This window comes from Strongylocentrotus purpuratus, unplaced genomic scaffold (genome assembly GCF_000002235.5).
Source record: "Strongylocentrotus purpuratus isolate Spur 01 unplaced genomic scaffold, Spur_5.0 spur5_scaffold_7, whole genome shotgun sequence".
NCBI classification, from domain to species: Eukaryota; Metazoa; Echinodermata; class Echinoidea; order Camarodonta; family Strongylocentrotidae; genus Strongylocentrotus; species Strongylocentrotus purpuratus.
In genome coordinates, this window is record NW_022145613.1 from 14698983 (window position 1) to 14726245 (window position 27263).

The 27263-nt window shown below is 36.0% G+C and overlaps 2 protein-coding genes across 3 annotated transcripts in view; both read right to left on the bottom strand.

The window, feature by feature from the left end:
• ago1 (argonaute 1) overlaps positions 1-12522 on the bottom strand; it is a 30804-nt gene extending 18282 nt beyond the window's left edge. The window contains exons 1-11 of one of the 2 annotated variants that reach the window (XM_030973675.1): positions 12348-12522; positions 9533-9947; positions 8569-8689; positions 7779-7963; positions 6224-6360; positions 5142-5276; positions 4187-4274; positions 3261-3344; positions 2827-2890; positions 2030-2101; positions 632-679 (exon numbers count right to left, since the gene is read on the bottom strand). In XM_030973675.1, the coding sequence (XP_030829535.1) occupies positions 632-679; positions 2030-2101; positions 2827-2890; positions 3261-3344; positions 4187-4274; positions 5142-5276; positions 6224-6360; positions 7779-7963; positions 8569-8689; positions 9533-9947; positions 12348-12384 (1386 nt within the window). In that variant the 5' untranslated portion in view covers positions 12385-12522. 2 annotated transcript variants of the gene reach the window in all.
• A 9309-nt stretch (positions 12523-21831) lies between these two features.
• Positions 21832-27263, bottom strand: LOC105440414 (caveolin-2-like). Its single transcript, XM_011670510.2, has 4 exons — positions 27042-27263; positions 25936-26174; positions 24758-24850; positions 21832-22174 (listed from the first exon to the last, which is right to left on the bottom strand). The coding sequence occupies exons 2-4, from the start codon at positions 26134-26136 to the stop codon at positions 21890-21892; spliced, it is 579 nt and encodes a 192-aa protein (XP_011668812.2). The 5' UTR covers positions 26137-26174; positions 27042-27263; the 3' UTR covers positions 21832-21889.

The window sequence follows — 27263 nt, forward strand, 5'->3', positions numbered from 1 at the left end:
GGATTTGGGTCTATTTTGTTCCCTTTAAGTCTAGGCATAAGATCTGAAACCTGAAGTATTTTGGTGTAAAATAAAAAAGACATAAAAAACAAAAATAATGTTAAGAAAAAAGTGAAAGAAATACATATGTATGTATGAAACTCTAAAACAGGAAATATCAAATAATTTGCAAAAACACAAGGATTGATTAAATCTTGTACTCCAAAGTTACTAGCTTTTTGGTCTTACATTTCTTACTAGGAATATCATGGCGGCTCAGCGATAGCCAGAGAAATAATATAATACATTGTATTAAGAACAGTAGAGTATATTTGCTAGTAGTTGGGCTTATAACAAACATGATATTAATATTATTATCATTTAATATGGTAATGAATCTAGTTTGCATTTAGAACACATAATAATAACGTCTTGAGGTACATGTATGTGTTCCAGCTGAATCTTGCATAGAAACTAGTGAGTTCACAAACTGAGGGCCCAAGCTCCAGGAGAACCCTCCACAAATAGAAACAACACAAGTTATCAAGTTCAGGTCAGCCTGATACGACCGTGAAGTTGTAGGTTCATTGTAAAACAATATCCATCAAATTCAGGAAAAAAAGAAATAGTAGTAGAACTGTGAAAGTCTTACCAGACTTTTGATTTCTTTCTCTCTGTCTGGGGCTGATCTGGCTGTGGCCTGTTAGAACAACAAGAAAAAGAAATAATATTATGTTACAGAATAATATTGTCATGGTAATATATTCATAACAACTCAGAGTATGAGATAAATCCATTACACACTTCAAAACTACAACACTACAAGACACCATGAGTTACTACAAACTCTGTTTCAAATGTATAGACAACAAGGGTAATAACAGAGGAATAAGGAGGTGTATTATAATAACATAATCTTCAGCACCAGGGATGCCAACCTTTCAGAGCACAAATCCGTAATCATAAGGCTAAAAATCCGTAATTTGGAGACAAAATCCGTAATTTTCTGCGCGACGCAAATTTTTCTGCACGCTGGCAAGCGCAGCTCCCGCAGGCAAGCGCGATAGCACAACAAGTTAAATAAAAGTAACATAGTCTACCTGTTCATTAGTTGGTGTTACACGATGCATTTCCATTTCTTACTGTATTCTTCTTTAAAAGTCTGTAACTTCTTGCCACGCTTCTTAGTTGTGGAAGACATGATGATTGATATCTAAATCCAACAAACATGAGTTCAGATTGTCGACGAAAATCGACGAACGATGTGACAGCCTGTGAGAAATCCGACAGTGTACACGGTGCTAGCGTAGCGAGGCCTGGCGCTGGGCATGGGCGGGCGGTAGCGGCGCGGCCAGGAGAGGTATTTCACCCGGCCCCCGCTCGCGAAGCACATGTTGTATGCACATGTATGCACTGAAAGGGGTGTGCTAGATAACAAATTGTCCAATCGGAAGCCCTGTGGGATTTCTATACATGGATTCAAGGATGGCTGCGCTGCAATAGTCAAAAGTACGTGCTAAACCTTAAACGTGCTAAACCTTAAAGTGCTAATTTTGAAAATCGGCAAAATCCGGAATTTATGGTATGAAAATCGTACCGCCCGTAATCGGCCGATTTCCCGTAGAAATTACGGGAAATCCGTACTAGTTGGCATCTCTGCAGCACCATGAAGGATTTTTCATTAAAGTGACTCGGTAACATTGCCTCAGATTCTGAACAATATCCTGGATTTAGCTCATGCTGCAATCATGATTATAAACCTTTAGGTCAGTCAGAAATCCCATGACGTTTACAAACCGATCGCCCGTCTAATTATCAAGATATTTGTGATTGGAATTTGAAGAAAGACGGTCAGAAGCCAGAAGGTTCTAATACCTGCAGTATATTCCTCACTCAGCCATGGTGGCATACATGTACATAACTAGATTTTGGCTACAGGTACATTGCATACACAATTGGGCCATAATATCAGTTAAACAGCATTATTTGTTGTCAGACTTCTATCTAGCGCTATGAAAGAGAAGTCTCTGTAAAGACATGAAGTATTTACCTTTATCATGGTAGACGTCTGCAGGTCAGTGAGTTTCTTAATGCAGCGCTGCCCAGCTACGATATTGCAAACCTGAAGAGAGAAAGAAAAACAATTCAAAGAAATTACTTAGATTAGTATAAGGAAATGATTAAAGCACCAAATCTGCACACAGGAAAAGTGGTTTGATGACAACAGCTTCCCACTTTTTAATAATAAGCAGACACTGTGCCTATCTTGATCAATCTCATTTGAGATTCCATTTGATCAATAAGAATAGCTTTCAGAGGACAAATGTAGAGTTGCATTGAGACCATTTTAAGAACACCAGAACAGTAAAGGCAACTTTTTATTTTTTACCAAAGACATGATTTTCTTTCACAAAATTATCATACTTATTGTGCTGAAGGATCTAAAAGTGTAAAGAAATACATTAATCCTTATGAAATAGTGTAAAGGTAGGAGGAAAATTGTAAAGGGTTAAGTACACTTTACCCCCAATATCTAACCAATGTCTTGATTCAAGATCACTAAAGCCCCTTCAACCCCCCAACCCCCCCCCCCCTGCAAAAATACAATAATGGAATAGTCTACATGAATCATTCAACACAGAGTTACTGGACTGAAGCATTGTTTAAGAGGGTGTTACATACCTCCAGATGTAGAAAGGTGTGATGCTGCTTCTGGCAGGTTTTTTTTTTTTAAAAGGACCCCTAAAAAACTCCAAACCCCTACACTCACTTAATGGTATAATCTATACAATCCGTTAACTACATTGATACTGGAATGATGCATTGTTTAAGAGGGGTGTTACATACCTCCAGAGGTAGGTAGGTGTGGCGCTGCTCCTGTCCAACCTGCAGACAGGGGAGATGAGGGTATCTGCAAACAAACAATCAGAAAGCAGAAATTAACGGTATTTCTACATAAACAAAGGTTGATTGCATGCCCAAATCCGTTCCAAGTCCATTCCCAAAAATGTGTAAGATGTAAAATTGGTTTAATTGATCTCCAGACTTTAATTCAAACTTCACTAGAATGTATGCTGCTAAATTTTAAGAACAAGCATTAAGAAAGAACTACCGGTAAACAGAGTTGACAGGTAAGGATATCATGAATTTTTTAGAAATGCCATTGGATATGAAATATCTCTTTTATTCAATTTCTGAGGCATTTACAAGGAAGTTACATGGGCCTGTGTGATTAACAAGAAAATGTTACTGTTAATTCTTCATAATATGAGTTTACTTACTGCAAGATGAGATTATGTCTTTCTCTGAAGTATTTGGCCACTGTGCATTCCACTGTTTGACCATTCTCAAGTTGCCATGGGAACCTGGACAAGAAACAATTACAGACAAAAATTAATACATGTATTTCATTGGGTTTTAGACGTTAAAATCAGGAACTGTCACGAATAGTTGATGACAGCCATTTTTGTGACAGTTTTGTGCTATGTTGTGATAAAGTGATCAATTATTTGGTGCATGAAACTCTGTGAATGTTGACCTCTCATAAACTTCACCAAGTCTCATGAGAGTGTCTGGTTTGACAGTAGGCAGGTTCAAAGTTCAGTTATTCAAGGTAGATACCACTCAATGAATGAGGAGATACAAATGGCTACCATCTCACTCATAAAGTAAGGTAAGTTAACATGCATCTATCGGTCTCTTGCAAACACAAAAGCAATTTGTACTGAACCATTAATTGCAGTTAAAAAACACATTAAAAAATGCATAACATAATTACACAATTGAGAGCAATATTACATGAAGCAAAACAATACACACAAAAATAAACACCTTACAATTTACAGTTTTACCCTAATTTAAAAAAAAATCATTTCCTTTCCTATAGTGGGGTCTTTTTTAAATTTGTTATACAAGTCTCTTCTTTTACCTGGGTTTGATTAAACAGGAGATCTACATTTACAATCATCCAATTTCCAATTGAAAAAATCAAGGATTACTTAAGTTTGTAAGACGTTTCTAAAATTCAATTTAAATACATTACTCACAATTCCCAATCAAGAAAAAATCCATAAGATTGAAAGGATGACAGGTTAATTCCATTAAATATGCAATTTCCATTTTCTGATTACATGGCATCTCTTTGCGGAGAACACCACATGATTTCTTTCCATAGCTACATCAACATTACTCGCAGGACTTGACTTACGTTTGTGTTTGTGCAGATCTCTTGGTCACATTGCACACTCTGTATTTTCTCTTCATGTTTCCACAGTGAGTGATCTCAATCTTCAGTCCTAGAGGACAACATAAATGACAAAAATGAAATATTTTTTATTTCTACATTCATCTTTCTTTCATCAACAACATTAATATGTGGCAGACATTCGCAGGAACATCACTGAAACTTGCCATGACACTCAAAGCTCTGTATCATGAAACTTAAATTTTTAAAATATTTTTAAAAAATCCTACAGCTAGTTAAATCTCTGAAGTGAACATGTGTACAGCAAAAGGATATTTGTGTATCTCTCATTCTTCAATATTTTTGTGAAAATCTACAACTGTTAAAGTCTATCTGCACTAGTTTGGCCAGGAGGGATTAGACCTCCCTGCATGGTCACTGACAGGTGGTTATGTCATCAAATCATCTTTCAATTACATAAGAAAAAGGGGATCATGGGGACCAACGGGTATCGCTTAGGCATTATTTGCTATATAGAAGGCGCAAGGAGCTACAAGTAGTGCATTCCCGCTTAAAGAAAGTATAGAAAACATGAAATTGATCCCTCTTCTGACTCCCTGTGGTCATTAATTTTGTAACGTAAACCAAGGTGATACTTTTACAGAAATTTTAAACTAACTTGTTCAAACTGTAAGGATCATCACATTTCCCTACTTTTTAACTCAAATAAAAATAGTAAAAAGGATAAACTTATAGGCCCGAATTCACAAAGAAGGTTTAGATTTAACCCATGGTTTAAACCTTCATTTACATAATCCATGGTTTAAAATAAGCACAAAATAAGCGTACGTTGCCTTGCACGCGTCTAATATCGGACCTCTTGACTGAGCTAAGCTTATTTTGCGGTAATTTTAAACCATGGGTTATGTGTAAACCTCCTTTGTGAATTCGGGCCTTCGAGATGTAACAGAGCACTGACCTTTGATCTCTTTGGTGAACTTCACTCTATGTGAGTCTGATAGAGGGCGCCGTTGATCCGATAGATCCTGGATGTCCAGGACCTCACATAGGAAGTCTATCACCGATTGACAGCTGTAGAAGGCCGTTGCAGACACTACACAAAACAAAGAGTTCATAGTGGTTATCTTTTAATAGACGTGTGCAAGGTGACATTTTAAACTACAATGGCAGTTTTATACTTTAAAGCCTGTCTGCAATAGTTTGGCCAGGGGGGATTAGACCTCCCTGCAAGGTCACTGACAGGTGGTTATCTCATCAAATTTAGCTCTCAATTAACATAAGAAAAAGAGGATCGTGGGGGACCAACAGGCACCTATTAGGTATTGCTTGCTATATAGAGGGAGCAAGTAACTATAAGTAGTGCAGTGGGGCTTTAAGTTTGCGAAATTATAATGATCCACTGATGACGACTAGGGTTCACAAGGGACTGAAACAACAAGTATTCAAAGTAAACTCCAAGCTAGTGTAACCTCCAGGTTACTTACATCCACATGGCACTTAACTTTGATTGAGTACACCCACTGCTCGGAGTGATCATGCTAACCTTATGATCTGTCGTAGTTTGTAACTTGAGTTAACTGAACATTTTGAGACGAGTGCATCCACACGATCCCTAACTACAAGATAACGTCAAGATTTAAAACCACAACCTAAACTCAAAGTTCATGGACTGTCATGTGAACATCACTATTGTCTTGTGAAACAAGTTATTTTATCAAGTGGAAGCTGCCATTGTTCTAATTTCCTAATAATCTAGAGGTAAATAAGATTACCAGATTCTTATCAGGAAAGTCCCCGGCGGGACACATTGTATGTGCAACAAAGCCCCTTCTGACTTTACAGAGCACTTCTGTTTTTTTTTGTAAGCCATCATAGTAAAAGTCATCTGTGTTTTGCTTGGGAATTACGGGGAAATAGAATTCTATCTGGCCGTTCTGCAAGCAAATATAATATCTTGCCCAAGGCGAGGGAACCAATGCACTGCAAAGCCCCTTCCAACTTAACATATATCACTTCTGCCTTTTTTTTCGGTGCACTTACCGTCTATATTGAGCATCATTTTCCACATGGATGGGCGGATGCTCTGATGGAAACCAAACCATACCTCTCGACCACCACCCAAGGGATGTGAGTACTCCTCGGGAGGGGAGAAGAAGGATCGACCAACCGGGGTGTACCTGGATGAGAAAAATCAGAGGCTAAACATTTCAGTCTAGGATATTCAGTGAAAACATTCAAGAATTACAGTGAAACTTGTATATATATATATATATATATAAGACCACTAAAGGGAGATTTGTAAAAGTGGCCTTTATGTAGAGACTCATTTCATACATGGGTCATTCCATGAGGTTGGGGCAAAAATATGACAATGTACATGTAATGTTGGTATGACATCTTCTACTACAGTTTGATGGAAGGTGAAATCATCTGGTGAAGTTTTTTATGTAATGAATCATTCCTGTCTTAGTTGCTTTCCTTCAAAATCTTTGTGAAAATCTTCATTTCTCTTTTACCAGCATTACATCGATATCATTTTCATATAACATAACATAAACTTTGGGTCTATAATATTGATACTCTATGAAGCTTGAGCACTTCTGAAGATAGTAGGCTATGCTTTTTTATGCAAAACTCAATTTGAGTAAACATTGTTACAGTTGATAGGAGACATAGTTTCTCAACTTTCTCACTTCTGGTAAGTCACAAAAATTGCCCCTACCCCGTGGAATGACCCACATATTTCTATGAGAATATATTAATAAAGTAAAACAATGAATGTGGTGTTTATGCACAGATGATATGTCTATACAAGTGATCAATAAATCAGCTTTGACTATACAACCAAGGTTACAGATGGTTCAGAACATTTTCTGCAGTAACTGTCCATTTGGGACATAAATCCATGAGAAAATTATTTATTTATTCAAAGGCTTTATAATGATTTTTAGGGGTCCTGCTCTTATTTCAATTTTTATTTCCTTCATTTTGGGAGTCATTGTGAATTGTTAGCATCAAGTGCTTTATTCACTTATATATACATGTAGTAACAAGTAATGTTGGCAAGGTTTTCCACATATTAATATCATTTAATATGCATATTTCATTTAATAATTCAATATTCTAAACAAATCACTTATTCCCTTATTTCGCTTTACTTACTACTTGTTTCTTACTATATTTATCAAATCTAATTTGATAGGAAGCTGTCCAGACAAAACCTTCTCTTGTTTTTTTGTTTTTTTACAGCTGTGCCTTATTCTGTTTTGTATTAATTCATTGTACATGTATATGTTATCCCAATTTATGTATTATATTTTACATGGAACATTAAAAATGTCTTAAAAGATTTTTATTTTATTTTATTTTATTTTATTTATTTATTTCTGTTTGATTTTCTTTTTCTTTTGCACTTTTACAAATATATAACAAACAAAACATTGCAGATTTTAAATATGAAAAAAGAATATAATTATGTAGAATAAAGTAAGGCTGGCTGTAACTTATCGAAAACATCATGGAATTGAAATAAACTGAACTGAACTGAACTGAACAATTTCTTATAGACTTGACAGAAATCTTTGTTGCGACATACCTCAGTGAAGGTAGATGTCTCATGATAACGTCCAGGGCTTGCACAGCCTCATGTGGGATGTTCATCACTTCCCCCTTCAAGGCAGCCTCTAGCAGGGACAGACTGACCTTGCCTTCAAACTTGATGGAAGCTTTAAATATCCTGTCTTTCCCTTCACCGGGTAAGGTCACTTCGAGTTCCACTTGCTATGAGGTTGAATAGAGAGGGAAAAATAATTGGATTATTTTACCAGATTAACAAGGGTGTAAAGAATGCTTGTATTACTGCAGAACCAGAATCTTTAGTGAATTGTAAAAAATGAAATGATTATTTTGAGCATGAAAAGCCAAATACATGAGTTGATTCAATCAAGTTATTAAAAAATCAACCAAAATAAAATCAATATAACATGAAAGATAATGATGAATATAATATTACATGATGCTTTATGTCCAATAAAAGAAATCTATCGTTTGTAGGTAAACTGATCATTCTTTCTTTCAATAAGCTCTGCTTACAAGTATTTCTTTTTTAATTTCAATGTCATTTAAGAAATGTTACAAAATTAAAACTGTTCTACGACTATAGTCTATAAGATAATATTCTTCAAGCTCTTAATAATGCAGGAAACTATTTCAATTTATTCATGATTCCTCTTATAATGTAGCATATTTATTTCCTCATTTATTTTGTCTTCCGATGAAATCACACATAACACAACAATTCTTCTTTCCCCTCTCTCTCTCTCTCTCTCTCTCTCTCTCTCTCTCTCTCTCATTATACTTGTAGAAAAATGTGTCTTTCATCTCACCTTTTCCCGATCTAGTGGAATCTCATCTTTACAGTACATGTTTTTCCTCCCGTCAAACACGGGCAGATTGTTCTGAAAATATCTCCCCTTGTAGGCAGTCACTAGTGTGTCTATCACATCCCTGAAAAGACATGGAGTTGATGATTAAAACATAAACATTGATCTCTCTTGGTCCAATGAGTTAAAAATATTTGTTTCATCAAGAAAAGATATTAAGAGAATAACTAAATGTGAAGATTCAATATGGACAGCAACTGCCGGTAAAATGTACTGCACTTTTGACCATTGATATGAATTGAAATTACATGTAACTACAATGCAATTACAGTTTTATTTAACATGTCTACAAATTACATGTTTGTGTCTTGATTTTGGCTTCTGATAGGACATTAAATTATTCAAAGATGGTAGTGACAGATATGCAGATTAATATGTACAAAAAGAAAATGTTAAAAAGTCACACACAGGTGGGGCAAAATGTAGGCTCTGCTGACAAATACATTGAAATGTCAACTGAAATTATCCCATTTTCTTTTTATATCGAGGGAAGAAACTAATTCATAATTTCCTTACATGTACCTACACTTCTGTGATATAGCATCTCAAGAGGCCCTACCCAGAGTGTCAAGCCATAGTTAAAATTCATTTAAAAGTCTATCCAATCTTTGAACTCTCAGAAGATTTTCCAGAGAGTCTATTAATGCTGATGAATTTTACAGCGCCAAACCTGGTACTACAAAAGCCTCAATTTATAAAGGCGTACATGAATTCTTCTAATTACCTCCAATAAAAGATCTTTACACATACCCTATTTTTGCACATAAAATATGTACCGTTAAAGAATTAAATGTCAAGCTCATGTAACGTGATACATGGAAGTTATTGGAAGCTTCGTATTCAAATGGACTTCTGCCTCACCTTTTCGATATGATGAAACCAGTAAAAGACAAATCATATTACAAACCTGTTGATTCTCCTGGGACACTTCTCTGGAGTGATGTTAACTTCATAATGGAACAGATCCAGGGGCGGGATCTTCACCTGGAAGTGGTTTGCACGAAGGGCGATAGGACGACCGTCTATACCAAAGCCAGGCCTCCTGGGCATGGCTACCAGCTCTGTGGGAGCAACGGGAGGGGTACCTGGTGGTTGCGGAGGCCCCCCAGGGGGTGGGGGCTGTTGGCTTGGAGGAGGGGTGAAGGGGGGACCACCAGGTGGGCCACCTGGAGGGCCACTTGGAGGGCCACCAGGGGGACCACCTGGTGGGCCGCCGCCGGGAGGGCCACCAGGTGGAGGACCTCCGGGCGGACCCCCGGGGGGACCACCGGGTGGGAACTGCCCTGGGATTCCAGGTTGATTTGGCGGATAGTTGGGCATCCCTACAAAACAAAGGAGAAGGAAAAGCACAGAATGAGAACAAGGTAACAAGCTTAGATTAACTCTAAGAGAAGTATGAAAAACCTCTGGCCAAAAAGTCACATCTACAAAGTGTTTCCTTAATACAGATTTGGCATCCTTTTTCTGATGCATTATTCTCTGTATCCTAAAACGAGAATTATGATCTTTTTTTCCCTCCCCTTTTTAGGTCTCATCAACACAGAGCTGTCAGTTGGAGAGGGACTGGCATGCGTTTGGTAAAATATAATCTCTGTTCATACATGTAAACTAAGAATGACGGTTATGATGTCCGAGTTTATTGGTTTTCACATTTCAAATGCAGAAACAATTACAGATTACAAAATATACTTAAAAAGACATATTCTTTCATAATTTTTAAAAACGATTATAGTGTTTGACAAATTAATCAGACTACAAAGTTACATATCATCAAATGTGTTTGACAACTATTATCAATTTATCATGTTAAAAGAATAGGTTCCTTGGAGACGTGGAAAAATGACAGGGACAGAAAATGTTTACTTAAGAGAGACGTACATAATCAAATGTAAGAGGGCAGTAATTTGACAAAAATAAAATAAAATATATGTTGAAAATGATGATGAAGAATATCATCATCATCATTATAGTGAAGAGAGATCACCAATTGGGTGAATAAATAGCGGTAGTTGAATTAGTTGAATTGTACAGCCCATTTTTATTTTGGGGCCATCTCCCATCTGGAGACCATCTCTATTGTCAGAACCTTTCATCAAGTTTTTTTTGGTTCCCTATTTTGTAAATTCTACCATTAAGTATATTCAAACAACCATTTTCTTTGTTTCTATATTTGTTACAAAACGTATCACCTTGACACAACCTGATCTGATGATGATAAAAAGATTTGACATGCCAAAAAGCCCAAAATATGCCTTTTACAAAATGAATGGGCTTTCCTCCTAAGCCCATGTCTTTACATAAGTGTATAAACTGCATGTTTCTGATTAATAAAAAAAATGTAACAACATAAAACATCTGTATTCATTTTAAAAAAAAGAGAAGAATCTAGTGAAAATCCTTTTTATCCACAAGCGTCACAATACTATCTTTCACAACTAAAATCCTAAACCAAATATAAAATGGATGAGTGAGCAGACATGGAAATCTTTACTTTTGCAAAGGCAAAATGGCACCAGTGTCTTTCCTTTTGAAAGTGACATTAGGCCTACTTGGTACTTACTCTAAGAAATAAGATGTAAAAAGCATAATTAAATTGAAGGGGAATACAATAATAATTCTTGCCATTTTTAAGTGAAGTTTTTTGTGCAGACATTAGGCTCCCCTTCATACTCATCATACTCATACAGTCATACAGTTGATTTTCTGTTTGGATATCTAACGTTACACTTACTCCAGGGAGCTCCCTGGAGTAACCCCACTTACACCACTAATTTAAATGAACAGATCAGCTTTTTGTTCATTTCACATTTAAACAAATATTTTGAAAATGATATCTCTTTCATTACTTAAAAGTTTAATTAAAGTAAGCCCTATATCAATGCCTCTGTATTTTAGTATTGCATTGGTGACTGGTCATACAATATACAGTTAGATCCAAGATAGACTAATTAATATTTCTTATAATATATGAAATACAACTAGACCTAATTGGGGATTTAAAAATTATCCCTAACATGGTGATGACCTTAACCCCCAGTCCAATCCAGCAACTTTATGAAATATGTTAGCACACAATCATGCAACATGAAACACGTTAGCACACAATTGTCTGTTGTCTCATGTTACTTGTTACTTTGTTAGCACACAATCTCCTCCCTCCACAAATACTGAAATAGTAATAACCATGGAAGAATCCTGGATCAATGGATATACTTAGACCTACAACATCAGGTATTAAAGTAAAGCAAGTATGTATGATGATGTCTTGATATAAAATAGTCATGAACAAATCTCTTTCAGTATCAGCTTCAATTTCATGTGTCATTCTTTTCAATTTCACTTTTTTTTAGTCAGGAATTTCTTATTTCTAGATCTAGATCTTGATTAATAATAAGCCTAATTTAATCTATCTGAATTTCTCTCTAAATTTTTCCATTACCTCCTCTGCTCTGCTTATTGTCTTTTTTTTTGTTCACCATTCTTTTTTAATAAAAAAAAACATTTTCCCTGCCTCGCTTGCATGTTCTGCTGCTAGCCGCCTTTGCATTTAGGTCTACATTGCACTCAGTAGTTCGGTTGAAACGCCAATCAATGCAATGTTGATGGCATTCACATACACTAGGCCTATACAGTACCGCGTACGGTATTTCTGTGTTAGCGGTATCATCGCAAACCGGCTATAACGATGTCTAAACAAATGTCAAATATTCGTACTGTCTTACCATATGGGAAATTTGGCGGAAAGGGTGGTTGATACATCTTTCCTCTTTCAAAAATTATACAATATAAATTTCAATAATGGCAAAATAGGCCGTAGTTGAACGTTTATTTCAGCATGTCAGATGGTCTTCCTGCTTCATTTTTGCACGTCCCGTTTATCGGCTACACGACCCGGAAGTTAAAACTTGAAAGGTCGTAGTATCTCGTATTCTAACTCTATTTTCTTTGTTTTCTGTGATGTCTACTTTGGCTTTTGTTGCATTCACCGTGGCCTTTCAGCCGCTGAAATATTGATTGCTGCGTCTTTTTTCCTTCTTTTTTCTTTAATGACTCCAAACCAGAAGACAGAACTTATGATGAAGAGAAGGAGACAGAGGGAGAGAGAAAGATATAAAGGGAAATGAGAGAGGAGAGAGAGAGACAGAGAGAGACAGACAGACAGAGAGAGAGAGAGAGAGAGAGAGAGAGAGAATAGGATAGATGGGGGGGGGGGGGGGGGAGCTTGCTTCATGTTCGAAAGTTCAAAATAAGTGCTCGACAAGATCGTTTCTACTTTTCTTTGTGTTTGTTTCTTTATGAGCTTCCGAAACCATACAGATTTTATTTGATATAATTATGAATATGCAGCGATATTTTGTCGAAAAAGGTCAACATTTTTGTAGGATACCAAATAATTTGTATACATATATGTAAATCTTTTTATATTCTGTATTTTGTTTTATAACTCAAATGAGTTCATACACAATATTTTTATTGAATTTCGCTTTGTTACCAAACATCGACGAATATAATAAATAAACATAATTATTATGTGAATAAAGTACCCTGTATAAATATCAGGGATAAAAAAAATAGATACATTGGAATTAAATACAAAGGTTGTGGCCTTGTAGGGTTCAGTTATGTCCTCGAGCAAGTCATTTTTATCTACATTGCTCCTTTCCACCAACATTTGGTATTTTTTATGTGTGTATTTTGGAGGAAACCCCCCCCCCCCCCCCCCCCCCCATATGGCAACGAGAATACACTCGCGCGCTTTCGTTTTGGCACAGTTGAAGCCTGATAATTCGTATCAAGAGAGTCAACGGTATTAAACCATCTTCACTAAACCATGATCACAAGTCGAATTTAATTCTGGAAAAAGGTAAATCATTTTGCAGTAATCTGAAAATCAGCTTTACTAAGGGAAAGGGCTTAATCCCAGATAAGTCGAGATTCTTAATTTCAGTTTAGTTTATTTCAAATTTCCACATCTGATTTTTATGACATATCATAAAAAGGCGCGATAAGGCTCAGTGGTAGAGAAGCATTTTCGTAACCGGGTGGTCAAGGTTTCGATACCAAGTCGATGTACTACTGCCGTTTATCCTCATTAACAAGTTCCTCGGAGAGGACTTAAAACCGCCGGTCCCCTGGCTGCTTACTTACAAGCATGCTTTCTAAATAGTCAGATAAACACAAATCATAAAACCTTCGGGAAAAATAGAAAAAGAAGAAACATCATTATGTGAATAAAGTATACACCATAAAACGATTGAAGAAACATGATTGCACATGATTGTGTATAATTATTATAATGTTCGACAACTACAAGAAAAATAATTTTAAAACATCGCAGAATACTTAAAGTAAAACATGACAAATTAAAGACAACATTTGAGGTATTATGAGGGAACTTAGTAAAAAGGCAGGGCCTGATCAGTCAGAAAATAAATTGCACCCATATTTTGAACTATAGAGAAAATCCGAATGTAGAAAATGTTGGTATTATAAATTTTCCTGAGTCGAGCAATCTCCCTTCTCTCTCATTCTCTCTCATTCTCTCTCTCTCTCTCTCTCTCTCTCTCTCTCTCTCTCTCTCTCTCTCTCTCTCTCTCTCTCTCAGTGAGAGATCTTACACGGTCTAGAAGACTTGGTCATGTTATCAGCGCACCTTTATGGCATTATCGTACACTGTGAAAAATGTGGGTATAATTTTTTTTTTTTTTTAAATAATAAAAAAAATAAAATAAAAAAATAAAAACCAAAGGGGGGGTTGAACCCCAAACCCCCCCCCCCCCCCCCTGCGTACGCCCCTGGCTGTTGGGCAAAATACGACAAAATTATGCAAATATTGCCCCATAGATGGTTGGGTTGACTATGGCACAACGTTGGGCAAATTGTTGAAATAATATTGCCCAATTTTTTCACAGTGTATCAACATTATTTTCACTTAAGTAGGCCGACTCTTTGGTCTGTATTGTACTATAGTCTTTAAAAATGTACAATCCTGGCGATGGAATTTATTTGGGAGACACGCGAATTAATTTATGAGCATCCAAATAATATTCGTCGGCAAAATCATTTCTGTTCAGGGCATTTCGATTTTTGTTACCCGCCCAATCAATTTAATTTAAAGGGCCCCCAAAAACAAAATCGCTGTCGTATAATGAAGTCGTAACATTTCGATTTCGAATTTCCTGTCTTGAATTTCGAGGACCGTGCATTCAAATTAACACAATATAGCCGAGGAGCCTGTTTTGGCTTTCGTTTTCATTTTTGGGAATTCAATTTATCGTTTCATTCATTAAATTTTAGTTTCATGGATTTCGTATGTTTGTATGTGTTGTGTAGTGCAGTAAGGTGTAGTGTAGTGTAGTGCGTGTTTGTGTTTTGTAGTATGCCTTTTCGTGTATAGATACATAATTGCAAAGGCTTAATGAGCTATCTTTGATCCGTATTTACAGTTAAAACCGGCCCTTTTTCTAAAATCCCGTTTAACAAAAGGGAATCTGGAAAAAGGAAGAAAAAAACTTCCTTTGTTAAACCCGATTTTGTACCGTAGGTTAAACACACATTTTAGCAGAATACCAGAGCATTTGTTTTTACGATTGGGTTTCTTGTTGTCTCCTAAATCATACGAATTCTTCCCGGCGATTTCAAAACTGTTACATTTTTTAAGGATAATTACACTGACAGTATATGTTTGTTAAATTTCTTTTTTATTTTCATCAGTGTTCTTATATAATATATACACATTCTGGATTGTCTGTTTTAAACCAATGCATGACCTTTTGCATGTTTCTATTATTAGTATGTTTAACTGACATGTAATAGACTGCTGGTCTTGTACGATTTTTTTTGTTGTTCAACCCCCCCCCCCCCCCCTCCCCCCTGCGTACGCGCCTGGTGTGTACACACTCATTACGTGAGTGTTTTGTTGACATTAAATACAAAATTGCCAGAAAATAACTATTACTTTGAATCAACTGAATTCACTTATTAGTCTAGTTGGAAATGGCACTCGATTTCACAATGGTAACATATAGGCATTGTAATCTAAACTATTCAGGCAGAGACGAAAATCTTAATTTCAGAAGGGAAACTCCATTTCCGACTAGATTATGTTATAGAATTAAAAATAATTATGCGCTTATTACGAATGTACATGTATCATGATGAATATTGATTAGAATATGACTCTTCTTTCTTATTTTGGTGACCACAGGCAATCTGAAGAAGCAGAGCAATCGCAGAAGATTATGGCGGAGCAGAAACAACCAGAAAGTGGTCCACCGGGATTGGAAACAAGCACTGTGGTGCAAGTACCAATAAAAGGTGTCGACCAACATGATACTGAAGATATCTACAGGCTCTCTCCACATGATTGTTACGGTATATAATTTATAGACAACAACATAATCGTTCATGTGTCGCTCCTTTACAACAAATAGCGAACCTAAAAAAGTTCTTTCGTTTGAAATGTTTTGTTTCTTGTTGATTTGTTGATTTATAATTTCATGTGGTCACAGAGCAATTTCAGGTTTTCTTGCACTAGAGGGTATACAGCCTTGAGTAGTTTGAATAATTTGCATATAAAATTCCAATCTTATGCGATGCAACCTGTGATTCGTCGAACAGAGGTATAAGGGGTAAAGTGTCTCGGGCTGCTTAATATGCCGTCATATAGAAACTAATGGCTATTTTGATTTCAGTATACACATTATGCAAAATGTATATGGGCAACAATTAAAGCTTTGACCAATGACATCACGGGGTTCTCATTTATGAAAAAGGTCAACGGGGTAATCTATAAATACACTCACGTAAGTATTTTCTTCATGTTAAAGTAATCGAAGGGGGGATATAGCCCCAAGAATTTGTAAATGATCCATATTCGGGCAACTCTTTCGCTCCACTCTCTCGCAAATTATACGATTTTTGATATTCTGGCAAGCGACGTACGCAACCTCCTGTAAAGCAAAACTGTGCACGTTAAAAAATTTAATCTTTATTTCTGTATAGAAATTCCCGTAATTCCTTGATTAAATAAATAAACAAAACTAATCCAATTATGAAGTGAATGTTATTGATTTCGTGGTATCTTAATTATTGTTTCTTATTATAAACGGAGTTATGGTCTTTTTTATGAGATGGAGTATTTGACACTTGACGATCCATAAATCAAAGGAGTTTTACTGATAAAAATTAATGAATAAACAAAACTAAACCAATTATAAAGTGAATTATTGATTTCATGGTATCTTAATTATTGTTTCTTATCACAAATAATTTCTTATCATATATTGTACCCTCTTCGTGTATCTCCTGTCTAATGCGTATTTCTCCTTCCTCATCTTCTTCTCAACCCCACATGCAGCTCATCCTTTTGTCTTATATTTGTCATGTAGAGGACTATCTTGTCCCGTTCTCATCTCTGTTGGCATTCCCTTTTTTCTTCCTATTTCTAGTTACTTCTGTAGGTACGAATTTGTTAATTTAATTACTCATTAGTCCTAACTATCATTTTGAGGAGTCCACAATATACCAGCATTGTATTTTAGTGGACCCCTCTGTTTCCAATATGTGTTCCTTAGTTGTTGTAAATGTGTAATGTTTTGTTGGAAACAGAAATAAATTGAAATTGAAATTGAAATTGAAATTGAAATTGAAAGGTGTATGATTCTACAAATCTCATGTTCAAAGTTCAATTCAGTAATCATAATAAGCAAATAAAAACTCAATCCCGAACTTCCCTCGCCATTCGTCTCTTCTGCGATCCCATCTACCGATCAATCGGCTTGATATTGTCCGGCATCAAGGGACAGTTCAGGATGAACAGTTCGGACCTCAACGTGAAAGTGAAACTAAGCCAAGTTTGATACCCCAGTTTATTTTAAAGGCCATCTGTACTAGTTTATAGGAGGGATTAGACCACACAGCGTGCTCAATGGGGCTCAATGACAGGTGGCTATCTCATCAACTCAGCTCTCAATTAACGTTTCAAAAATAGGATCATGGGGGATCATTGGTCACCGATTATGCATTGTTTTCTATAGAGGGAGCAAGTAGCTACAAGTATTGGACGGTGGGGCTTTAAGATAATAGTTCATAAAAGGTAGCGGTTTAAAAGCAAGTCCGGGATAGGTTTTTACATGTTTTTATTCATTGTGCATCTGATCATGTATCTGGTCGTGCTACAGACCTAGTAATCTCTTATTTGAGACCTGTTGCGAACTATATTCAAATAATGTGAATACGATTTCCTTCCGTTACTCGACTATCAACAATTATTATTTAAGTGATATTTAGACAATTTATTAAATTCAGTGAATGTATACAGTATTAAAGACAGTCATTGTGTTCCAGGTCTGTATTTCGTAAGGGAGGGCACTGATATAAATAATACTAGGCCCTAAACTAAAATAAAATGTGTTATTTTCCAAGCTCTTTTCCTTTTTCAAGCTACATTTTCAAAGCTGTGAGATACCATTCTTGATAATAATATTTAATTCTACACATGTAATTAATCCAAGGTAATTTGAAAATGGATATGACTGATCTGTCAAATATATATCTATTATATTTGTTTCAATATGATTGCATTCCATTTTCTTAGTAGCTGATTTGGCAAAGGAGAATTTTTTCTTCACGGGGCTTTTCATCATATTTCCATAGGTTAAAGCGCTTACCATCGTTGGGTAGCTGTTTTCTGAGTGTATTTTGTAAATAGCTTTATATATTCCATATATTCCTTGTTGTTGTATTCATGAATCAGTTATCCTTTTCATATCATCTGAGGGGGCCTTAACTTAACAAGCTGTGCTTCTACCAAGGTCTCCTCGTCTTTCTTTATTCTACATTCATTGTACCGTTATGATTATACTCTATTATATTTTGTTACATATTTTGTTACAAACTTGATGTTACTTTATCAAGTCAATTGCACTACACGTACAATAAGCATAATTAGGTAGTTGTGATTAAGATGAAGTATAGAAACAAATAAATATGCGTGTTGCGGTTGTACAACGATTTTTTGGTTTAAAATAAAGAAGTTGATATCAATAAAGAGTTTCTAATACGAAGTATGGCATTGCCCAGGCGCGTACGCAGGATTTTTTCAAGGGGGGGGGGGGGGGGGGTTAACATTTTTAAATCGGGCCGAAAATTTCGCATCGACTCAGCCAGCCGCTGAATAAGTAGGGGGGGGGGGGTAAGAGGACACTTTTTTTGTTGTTGAAAATTTGACATTTTGCTCCGTTGGGGGGGGGGGGGGGGAGTAAGGTCACCTTTTTAGGTCAGCCATGGGAATAATTTTTTTTTTTATTATTATTATTATTATTATTATGTTGTGTAATTATTTCTTTACTATTTCAAATTTAAATGAAATATGAAAATGAATTTTCCGCTTCTGCGACGTATCATTTGTCTTCCTATTAAACAATATAGTTCTCGGTCTCACGGGCCTTCGGTCAACTGAGCTGTAACCTCGTTAACAGGATAAAACCAATTTCGAACTGTTTCTTTTTTTACAGTGATTTCTAATTTTGCTAACGAATGTTTCGTATGGTTTTGTTACGTATACATGTTTTTTCCTGGTTGACTTTTAACTGAGTTCAAATCTTTTTTAAATGAAACAGTTGTGCCACTTTCCTGATGCCTATTTTGTGAGTGACATCCATCTTGGGTTATTCAAATAGTATATTTACAGGTTTTTTTGCGATCGAGACAGTTTAGAAGTTGATTTTCATGATTTAATTGATTTTTCTACGTTAAAGAAATAACAATGAAACTGAAAATACTGGATCTAATCATATTTGAATGTGTTTGAATGTGTAGTAAAGTAAAGATACTTTTAAAAATAGACAAACAGTAAGTAATTCTTGTGTTTATTGCAGTTGTGGCTTGTTGAAAATACACCTGCATGACTATATAATGTCATGAGCAAAATAAATCATTTTATTCAATTTTCATGCATTTTATACCAGCCTGACATTTCCGTATATACCTCCTTTTTTAAAGTGACTGTCTCAGGTACTCCAGTTCTAACGGGTGCTCTTATACCTATGGTGGGTGCAGCTAAACTTAAATTATGTCACCTGTAATTGGAAAGATGAAATATTGAGACGACGTAACCAAATACCTGCTCCGTCGTATATTATATGGACTTATTGAACGCTCATATACTTCGCATTATTCAAATAATCATGGTCACCTTTTGCTCAAGCTTCTTGCCTTTTATTATACAATAAACATTTACTCTATATAAGTAGACAGTTATGATACTTTACTGTATTATCTTATACGGAATGTCTATTTATACAAGTTTAGGCTTTGTACTCACACAAACATGTATTATGTTAGATACATAGAATAGTATGTAGCTTAAGATGTACCTGTATTCAATAATTCATATATACACAAATTGTTGATTAGCATTTTATGCTATTTTCTGGTCCCTATCAGTCATTCGAGATATTTGTTAAACATACATTTATTGTTGTTATTAATGTTATATTACTGTACTTGAACGTTTGGATAATAAAACCTCAACTCAAACTCAACTCACTTTGCACCGCTCTTATAATCCCAGTTTTATCTATATTTCCAACAAATCAAGTTTGCCTCGAAGGCCTTGTGCTATAGATATACATGAATATACACAGGCGCGGATCCAGGATTTCTCAAAGGAGGGGGCCCAATTTTTTTTTTTTTTTTTTGCTCCCGAAAATTTGAAAATCGCGCCCCCCCCCCTTGAGCAGGGGGGGGGGGGAGGGCCTATCCCCCCCAAAAAGCTAAAAAATCACGTGTTTTTACATGATTTTTTCCCAGGGGGGGGGGCGGGCCCCCCGGCCCCTCCCACCTGGATCCGCCACTGAATATACACATTCGATTGTTATTATTATTATTATTATTATTATTATTATTATTATTATTATTATTATTATTATTATTATTATATAATTCAAATGATTATATGCAGAGAAACATGAGCGTGATTCAAAAGCGTTTCCATGATAATGATATAGTACAAGGAACAATGCGTAAAAGTCCGTGGAACAAGAAATCTGTGATTTGACTTCGCTACGTTAAAACTAAGTGCTATGAAGGTCGACCCAATCTCCCAGTTTACTAACATTTTCAAAATGTATGCATACTTTCTAAACAAAGGTTTTTCCTGACAACCTGCATGAAAGCTGGTCCGAATCTTGTCCGATATAGCAACAAGTATTATATGCGGACTGGATTTCAAGTACATTGTAGTTCGTTCATGAATAACAGGTTTAATAGAATACCTCGTCATTTGGTCCCCAGGAAAGAAACATCCATAAGTTTGAATATGTAAGTAAACCGGTCTATTTTCTAGCTAGTAAATTAAGCCGTCATCAAACTGGATAATCAGCCTCCGTATTAAATTTTCTTAAAGGTAATACAAAGTTTTAGTATGGGGTCATTAATTTGGTTCAAATGAACATATTGGAAGCATATATGATCCTACAATATTCAGTGATCGTTGTCGCGGTCGAAATCGACTCTTAAGTTATGAAATTGTAAATAATAAACACTTTATGTTGAATAGCTCCCTCTCAAGGTCAAGATATTAATTAAGCTATAAAACGATGTTTATTGACTAAAATCGACCGATTAGCTATTCCCGTTCGGAAATTATACACCACAACTATATACTCTGAGATTTCCATGGTCGCAGCTAACATTGTACGGCCGTAGGAACTATTTGAAATTTATCAAAATTTACCGGGAGCACCGGTAAATCTTTATATTCAATTTTTCTCGAAAGCAGAAGTGTTTTAGGGGCTAAACTTTCTGGTATTTGTAATACATCCACAGGGGCATCCAAATATATCAAAATTGTAAAGAATCACTATCCACCCATTTTTCAAAATTTCCTAAAACTTTGTAATACCTTTAATCGTGTTTAAACTTGATTTTAGTTGATTGCGTAAATAACCCTAATTATGTTCACTCTACGAAAAGAATCTAACGTTACACATGTATTGTTATACATTCTATAAAAAGAACCTCTATTTTGACTTTTCATTTCACATCCTGCGGATTTTCACTGACAAATCTCTAAAAGAAAAACCAATCACATTGATTCTAAGCCACCCTTTAACTAAATAACTCGCTTACATCACCATCAGCTCAGTTGCACCAGCCGCTCTTTCTGGGGGTGCTGCGTCCCTTAAAACAAATGAAGGGGGAGGGGGGGGGGGGGTCCGCAGCATCCACTCTTACCCCACGTCCACAGGTGGAAGCCCTGTTAAACCTGGATTGTTTTCATATTCAACGTGACATCCGAACTATGCAGTCTAAACTGTCCTCGAATACTCGAGAAAACCAAAGAGAGCGACTTGTAGAGTGGATCCAGGAAAAATCGAACGAAGGGAACATAGACAAGTTGGCAGACCCTTAGGAAGATGTACAGCATCTTGATCGCGGGTTGACTAAACCAGATGACACAGATGTGTGCGATGGCGAAGAAGATGGCCCAGACGAAAGACATGATGGGAGCGATGATGAGGGTCAGAGTGGCATAAATGGCGAACTGTAAGAAAACAAGAGAGAGACTTGAAGAGACTTGAATGAGTCATCATTTTTAAAGCTAGATTCCAGAATTATTGATGATTTCTAAGAAAAATCATTGTCATGTTCGGAATCTCCGTCAAAAATTATTCTACATGTCTCTTTTTTTTAGCCCGTTTTGGTTAGAGTGGCCCTTTAAGAATGGGAAGAGTTAATTAATGTCCGAGAAAGAGAAAGAGAGAGAGAGGGAGAGAGAGAGGGGGAGGGGAAGGAGAAAGAAAGATGGAAAGAGATAAACAGAAATTGGTCAGGTTGCACGAAAGTACTTTTAAAAAACCGTCACCAGAAGACAGTTTTAGCCGTCGATAAAATATTCTTTTTACACAGGGCGCCATTGTGTCTATTTCAAATGATGCGTTATTTCCCTAATGCAGGACTGCGTCAACGATTGGCGTGGTCTTTGATGAATCATGGGAGATCGATATCGTACATGCGTGATTGCATAATAAACAGCACAAACGTTATGTCGAATTAGTTATATACACAACCTGTTTCGATAATCGTATGTATAAAAACTCAATCGAAATGACTCCTGTGCTGAAAATGTCCAAACATTTAAAAAGGCGACATTTTCAAAGTGGTAGACTACGAAAGTCTACGAATTGTAACCCCGATACTTAGCAGTGCAAATCTACCATTTTTTTAAATATTTCCTCTCCTCAACGCCTATACATGATGATTTGACACGATTTAGAGCGATACTGAACTGATGATTACGAATGGACATTCGTCGTTTTGTTAACGAATTCATTGTGATTGTCTCCGTCAATGTCATCTCAATAACATTCCGTACATGTTTCTTCACTTTGATCTCATGAGGTCCACCGCCAATAAGCCGGGACAGAATCAAGAAAGTGATTTTAAACATGTTAATATACATGCGCAGAAGATAATAAATCGCTATATGGGAAATCGATGTGCAGTTGTGGTTAAAGATAAACTCCAGTACTGGTAAAAAAAAAAAATTAATTCTCACAGAATCAAACGAAACTTACACTGAATGTTCAAGATTACAAATAAATGACATGTGCCAAACAATTTTGGAAGAAAATGTATACTGGCTGAGTAATGAGCATAGAAAGACAAGGAAACCAAGGTAGTACCATCCCCGACACGATGTGTGTTGTCCCATATATAGCTTTCTATGTGAGTGTTTGTTACTTTACCAAGACTCGGTCAAATTTATTATGATTTTGATGACTCCAGAACCTTGCAGTGCACACCAATACTTACATGCTACATGATCAACTGTTTCTGATCCTTTCACACCTTTTCTTTCACAATGCAATCGCATTACCAGTACTAAAGTTTAGCTTTAATAATCGGAAATTGTTGTTCCGTGTACTGTGGGTTATTTTTGAATAACATGTTGATATATTTATAGATAGGATATATTTGGATTGTTTGTGATTTAATTTCCGTTTTCCCCAATTTCCTCATAATATTCCAGAATTTCAACGCACATGGCTGATAAAGATCATGGCCTTTTAATAAGGTCATTGGTGCGTGCGAAAGTGTGCGAACCAGTAATAATAAATTTCATATCACCGAAATCGTCTGCTTTTCAACTTTGCTGCTCCCCATTGGTAATTCCTTTTATTTAAGACACACTCTAACAGAGCACACCATCCAAATAAAACCCAAGAGAGTGAAACTGCTCCTTTGTCTATGACCAAAAATGCTTACGCAGTCGTTATTGTTAAAACAGTTAAATGTTCTCATTAAGATGCAAATAATCAGAAGGCGGTGGTCCTCATTGGATCAAAGAAAGAATCACGTCGAATGTCCATCCGTAATAGGTCCATGACTTGATAGACCATTTCTTAAAATGGACATGCAACATATTTTTCTTTTGGGCAATTTTATATTCTATTTTTTGTTTGAACTTTACCATTGAAACAAAAGCTTCGAAAATAAGTTCTTTTCCCTGAAACCTACAGGGGTAAATATAATATTTTAAACATTTAAACAGAGAAAATTTGTACAAGAGGCGTGTTTGTCCCCTGACTGTTTCCCAAACAAATAATTAAATTTTGACAGAGTCAGATTATAACAGTGATCACTGCCAGTGTTAATCTTATCCACCAATTTTTCCCACAGTGGTACAACTTTTCTACAGTCACAAATCAAGTGATCTCAGGTTTCTGGAAAATCTGAACAAAAATAACAATTAGCAGACTCCTTTCTCCCAATCTTGAACAAAAATGCATTAAAAGTAAACCAAAAACATTATGGAAAATAAAATAAATAAAATTAAAACTCTTTTGACTTAATAGATCTTTAAAAATTTGATTAAATATATTCTCATCCACATTAAAAGAATTATCAAATCAACTTTATAGACAGAGGACTCGATGGGAGAACCAACAGCGCAGCTATAGGGAAGCAGCGAGTTACGGGACCATCCTACTACAACTATGGTGCTAGTTGGGACTTTGCGGGATTGCTTCTACAGTGTGGCCGCTTTAACGTATAATTTTAGAGTGAATCTGATGTTATAGAAGGGATAAAATCTGAGACTTTGCCATGATGAAAGTTTACTCACGTGGGTGTATTCATAGATTAATCGGCTAACTGTTTTCATGAAGGCGAATCCCTGAATGGCACTCGATTCCTTAAAGGTATCATCATGCGAGATCTACAGAAGGGAAATAAAATGGTTCACAGTTATACACCGACAGAGAGAGAGAGAGAAAAATTAAAAAAACATGGGGAATGCCACAAATGAAATATTGCGTGATTTGTTTTCCTCTGGCCTAATTATGTGTCCAATCAGCTTTGGGCAAATTTTAAAACCCAACTTGAGTAATTAACCCTTTGTATTTACAAACAAAAGAACTTAATCATCAGAATCGGTTTCATATCCCTTTTAAATGGTGTAAAATGCCATCACATTTATATACATGTACACTAAACTCATTATAATTTGAGAAATAATAGCATTGCAATTATGTTGGGGGTTATTGAACATTTTCTGTAACAAAAAAATATCAAGTATAATTCATTTGTAGCTTTGAACAAGCAGCCTAACTTTCGTTTTCTCATTCTAAGAGAAAACATTTCCGGTACAACCCAAACTCGTGATTTAACAGTGTTTGGAATTCTGCCAATTCCGTCATTGTGTAATAAATGAAACAAGCGATAATCGTTATTTCACGCCCCAGCTGATTTCAGTATACTGAAAAGCAACGGCAATATAGCTCTAGCTCCAAATAGACAAATTATTGTCATTATGAACATGTAACTCTAAAAAATTCATTTTGATAAACATTTTGAAAATGCAAGTAGTGATTAAAGCGAGAAGGAGGAGGAGGAGAAGAAGGAAGTAGAAGAAGAAGGAGTAGAGGAATACAAACTTAAAGAAGAGGACAAGTAGGCAAAGAAAGAGGAGATGGATGAGGAGAAGAAGGAGGGGAGAAAGGAAGAGAACAAGTTGGAGAACAAGCACAGGAAGAAAACGAGGAGAAGGAGAAGAAGAAAGGGGAGAAGAAGAAGTAGAAGAATAAGAAAATAAAGGGAAAAAAGGGGGGAAAAGAAGTTAGGGAATATTTAAATCATATAGAAGGACAAAATAAACATAACGAGGGGGAGCATGAGGAAAAAAGAACAAGAAGAAGTATAAGAAGAGAAGAAGAAGAAGGAGAAAAAGAAGAAGGAGAATAAGAATAATAAAGAGAATAAGAAGACGAAGAAGAAGGAGAGCAAAAAAGAAAACTTGTTTACCGGAACATGAGGAGACATTTTGTAGATGTTCTCACCGAGTTCATCTTCAACCTCGATTGGAATGATTTGAGCAGGACTGGTGCTTGCTGTACAATCAGGGTTGTTAACCTGCCCCGTCCCTTCCATTGAGCCATAATGATGAGGTGCGGGGTTGGGGCCTTGGTAACCGCCCCCAGGATATGATTTGTTGGGCCTGTCCATCTCCTCTTATCTTACCTCCCTCTCTGCTTCTGTGATTTCTGGAAGGAGAAATAATGATAATATTAATATTAATAATAATGATAATAATAATAATAATACAATTGCAAAATAATGACGCTATAATAATGATAATAATAATGATAATGAAACTACTGCTACTATTACTACTACTACTACTACGGGTGATAATATAGGATTTCCCGGCCAAATTCGCGAGTTGTCATTAAAATTAATTTGTCTTGCGTTCAAATTCGACGGTTTCAGTGCTATCAGGTATATCTCGGGTTTATATTTCTTTTTCTAGTTTTCAAATCTATGAAGTTTTTGTTATTTAAGAGTGTGTGTATGTTTCATTCAAATTAAAGAAAAATGTGCTTCTTTCGCTATTTGGTCATTCGATTTGGCGCAACACGAATTCTGACATCGCGGTGGTGTACTTATAGCAGAATAGCACTCTAATTTATTTGTAGCATTCAAATTAGCACTTTCTGCTCTTAAATTGAAGGTCAATATACATTTCTCTATTTTTACACATGCACGGGAAATCTTCTTTGGGAAAGTTTCTTTGAGATCCAACAATTTTGAGGGGGTATATTAATTCGGTGTAGTTAAGAAATACCATGTTGGTACACACCGTTCGCGGCTGTTCTCTAATAATGTTTACTAACATATTCAAATTGTATTCATACTTTTGAAACAAAGGTTGAAGGCTGAAGGCTTGTCCGAGGCTTGCCTAATATAGCAACATAATAATGTATGCAGACTGGATTCCAAGTACAGTAGTTCATTAATTAATAACAGGTTAATGGGATACCTCTTCACAAGGACCCCAGGAAAGAAACATTCATAAATTTGAATATATGTTAGTAAACCGGTCTTTTCACAAATATCAAGTCTCAACTTACCCTACACGACGTCTCTTCCTTCGGTCGATATCGATACGATTTATTTGTGAGATTGTCTGCGAAAAATGATGTTTCAGATCAAGGTCGGTAGATATACTCAAATCCTCGCGGTGATTAAATCTGGAATCTCAAGTCTCCGGTAATATATTAAATGAGGGCATAACTCTTGATGATAATTATCAACAATACCATCGCGTGGCACTGGAATATATACACTCTTGT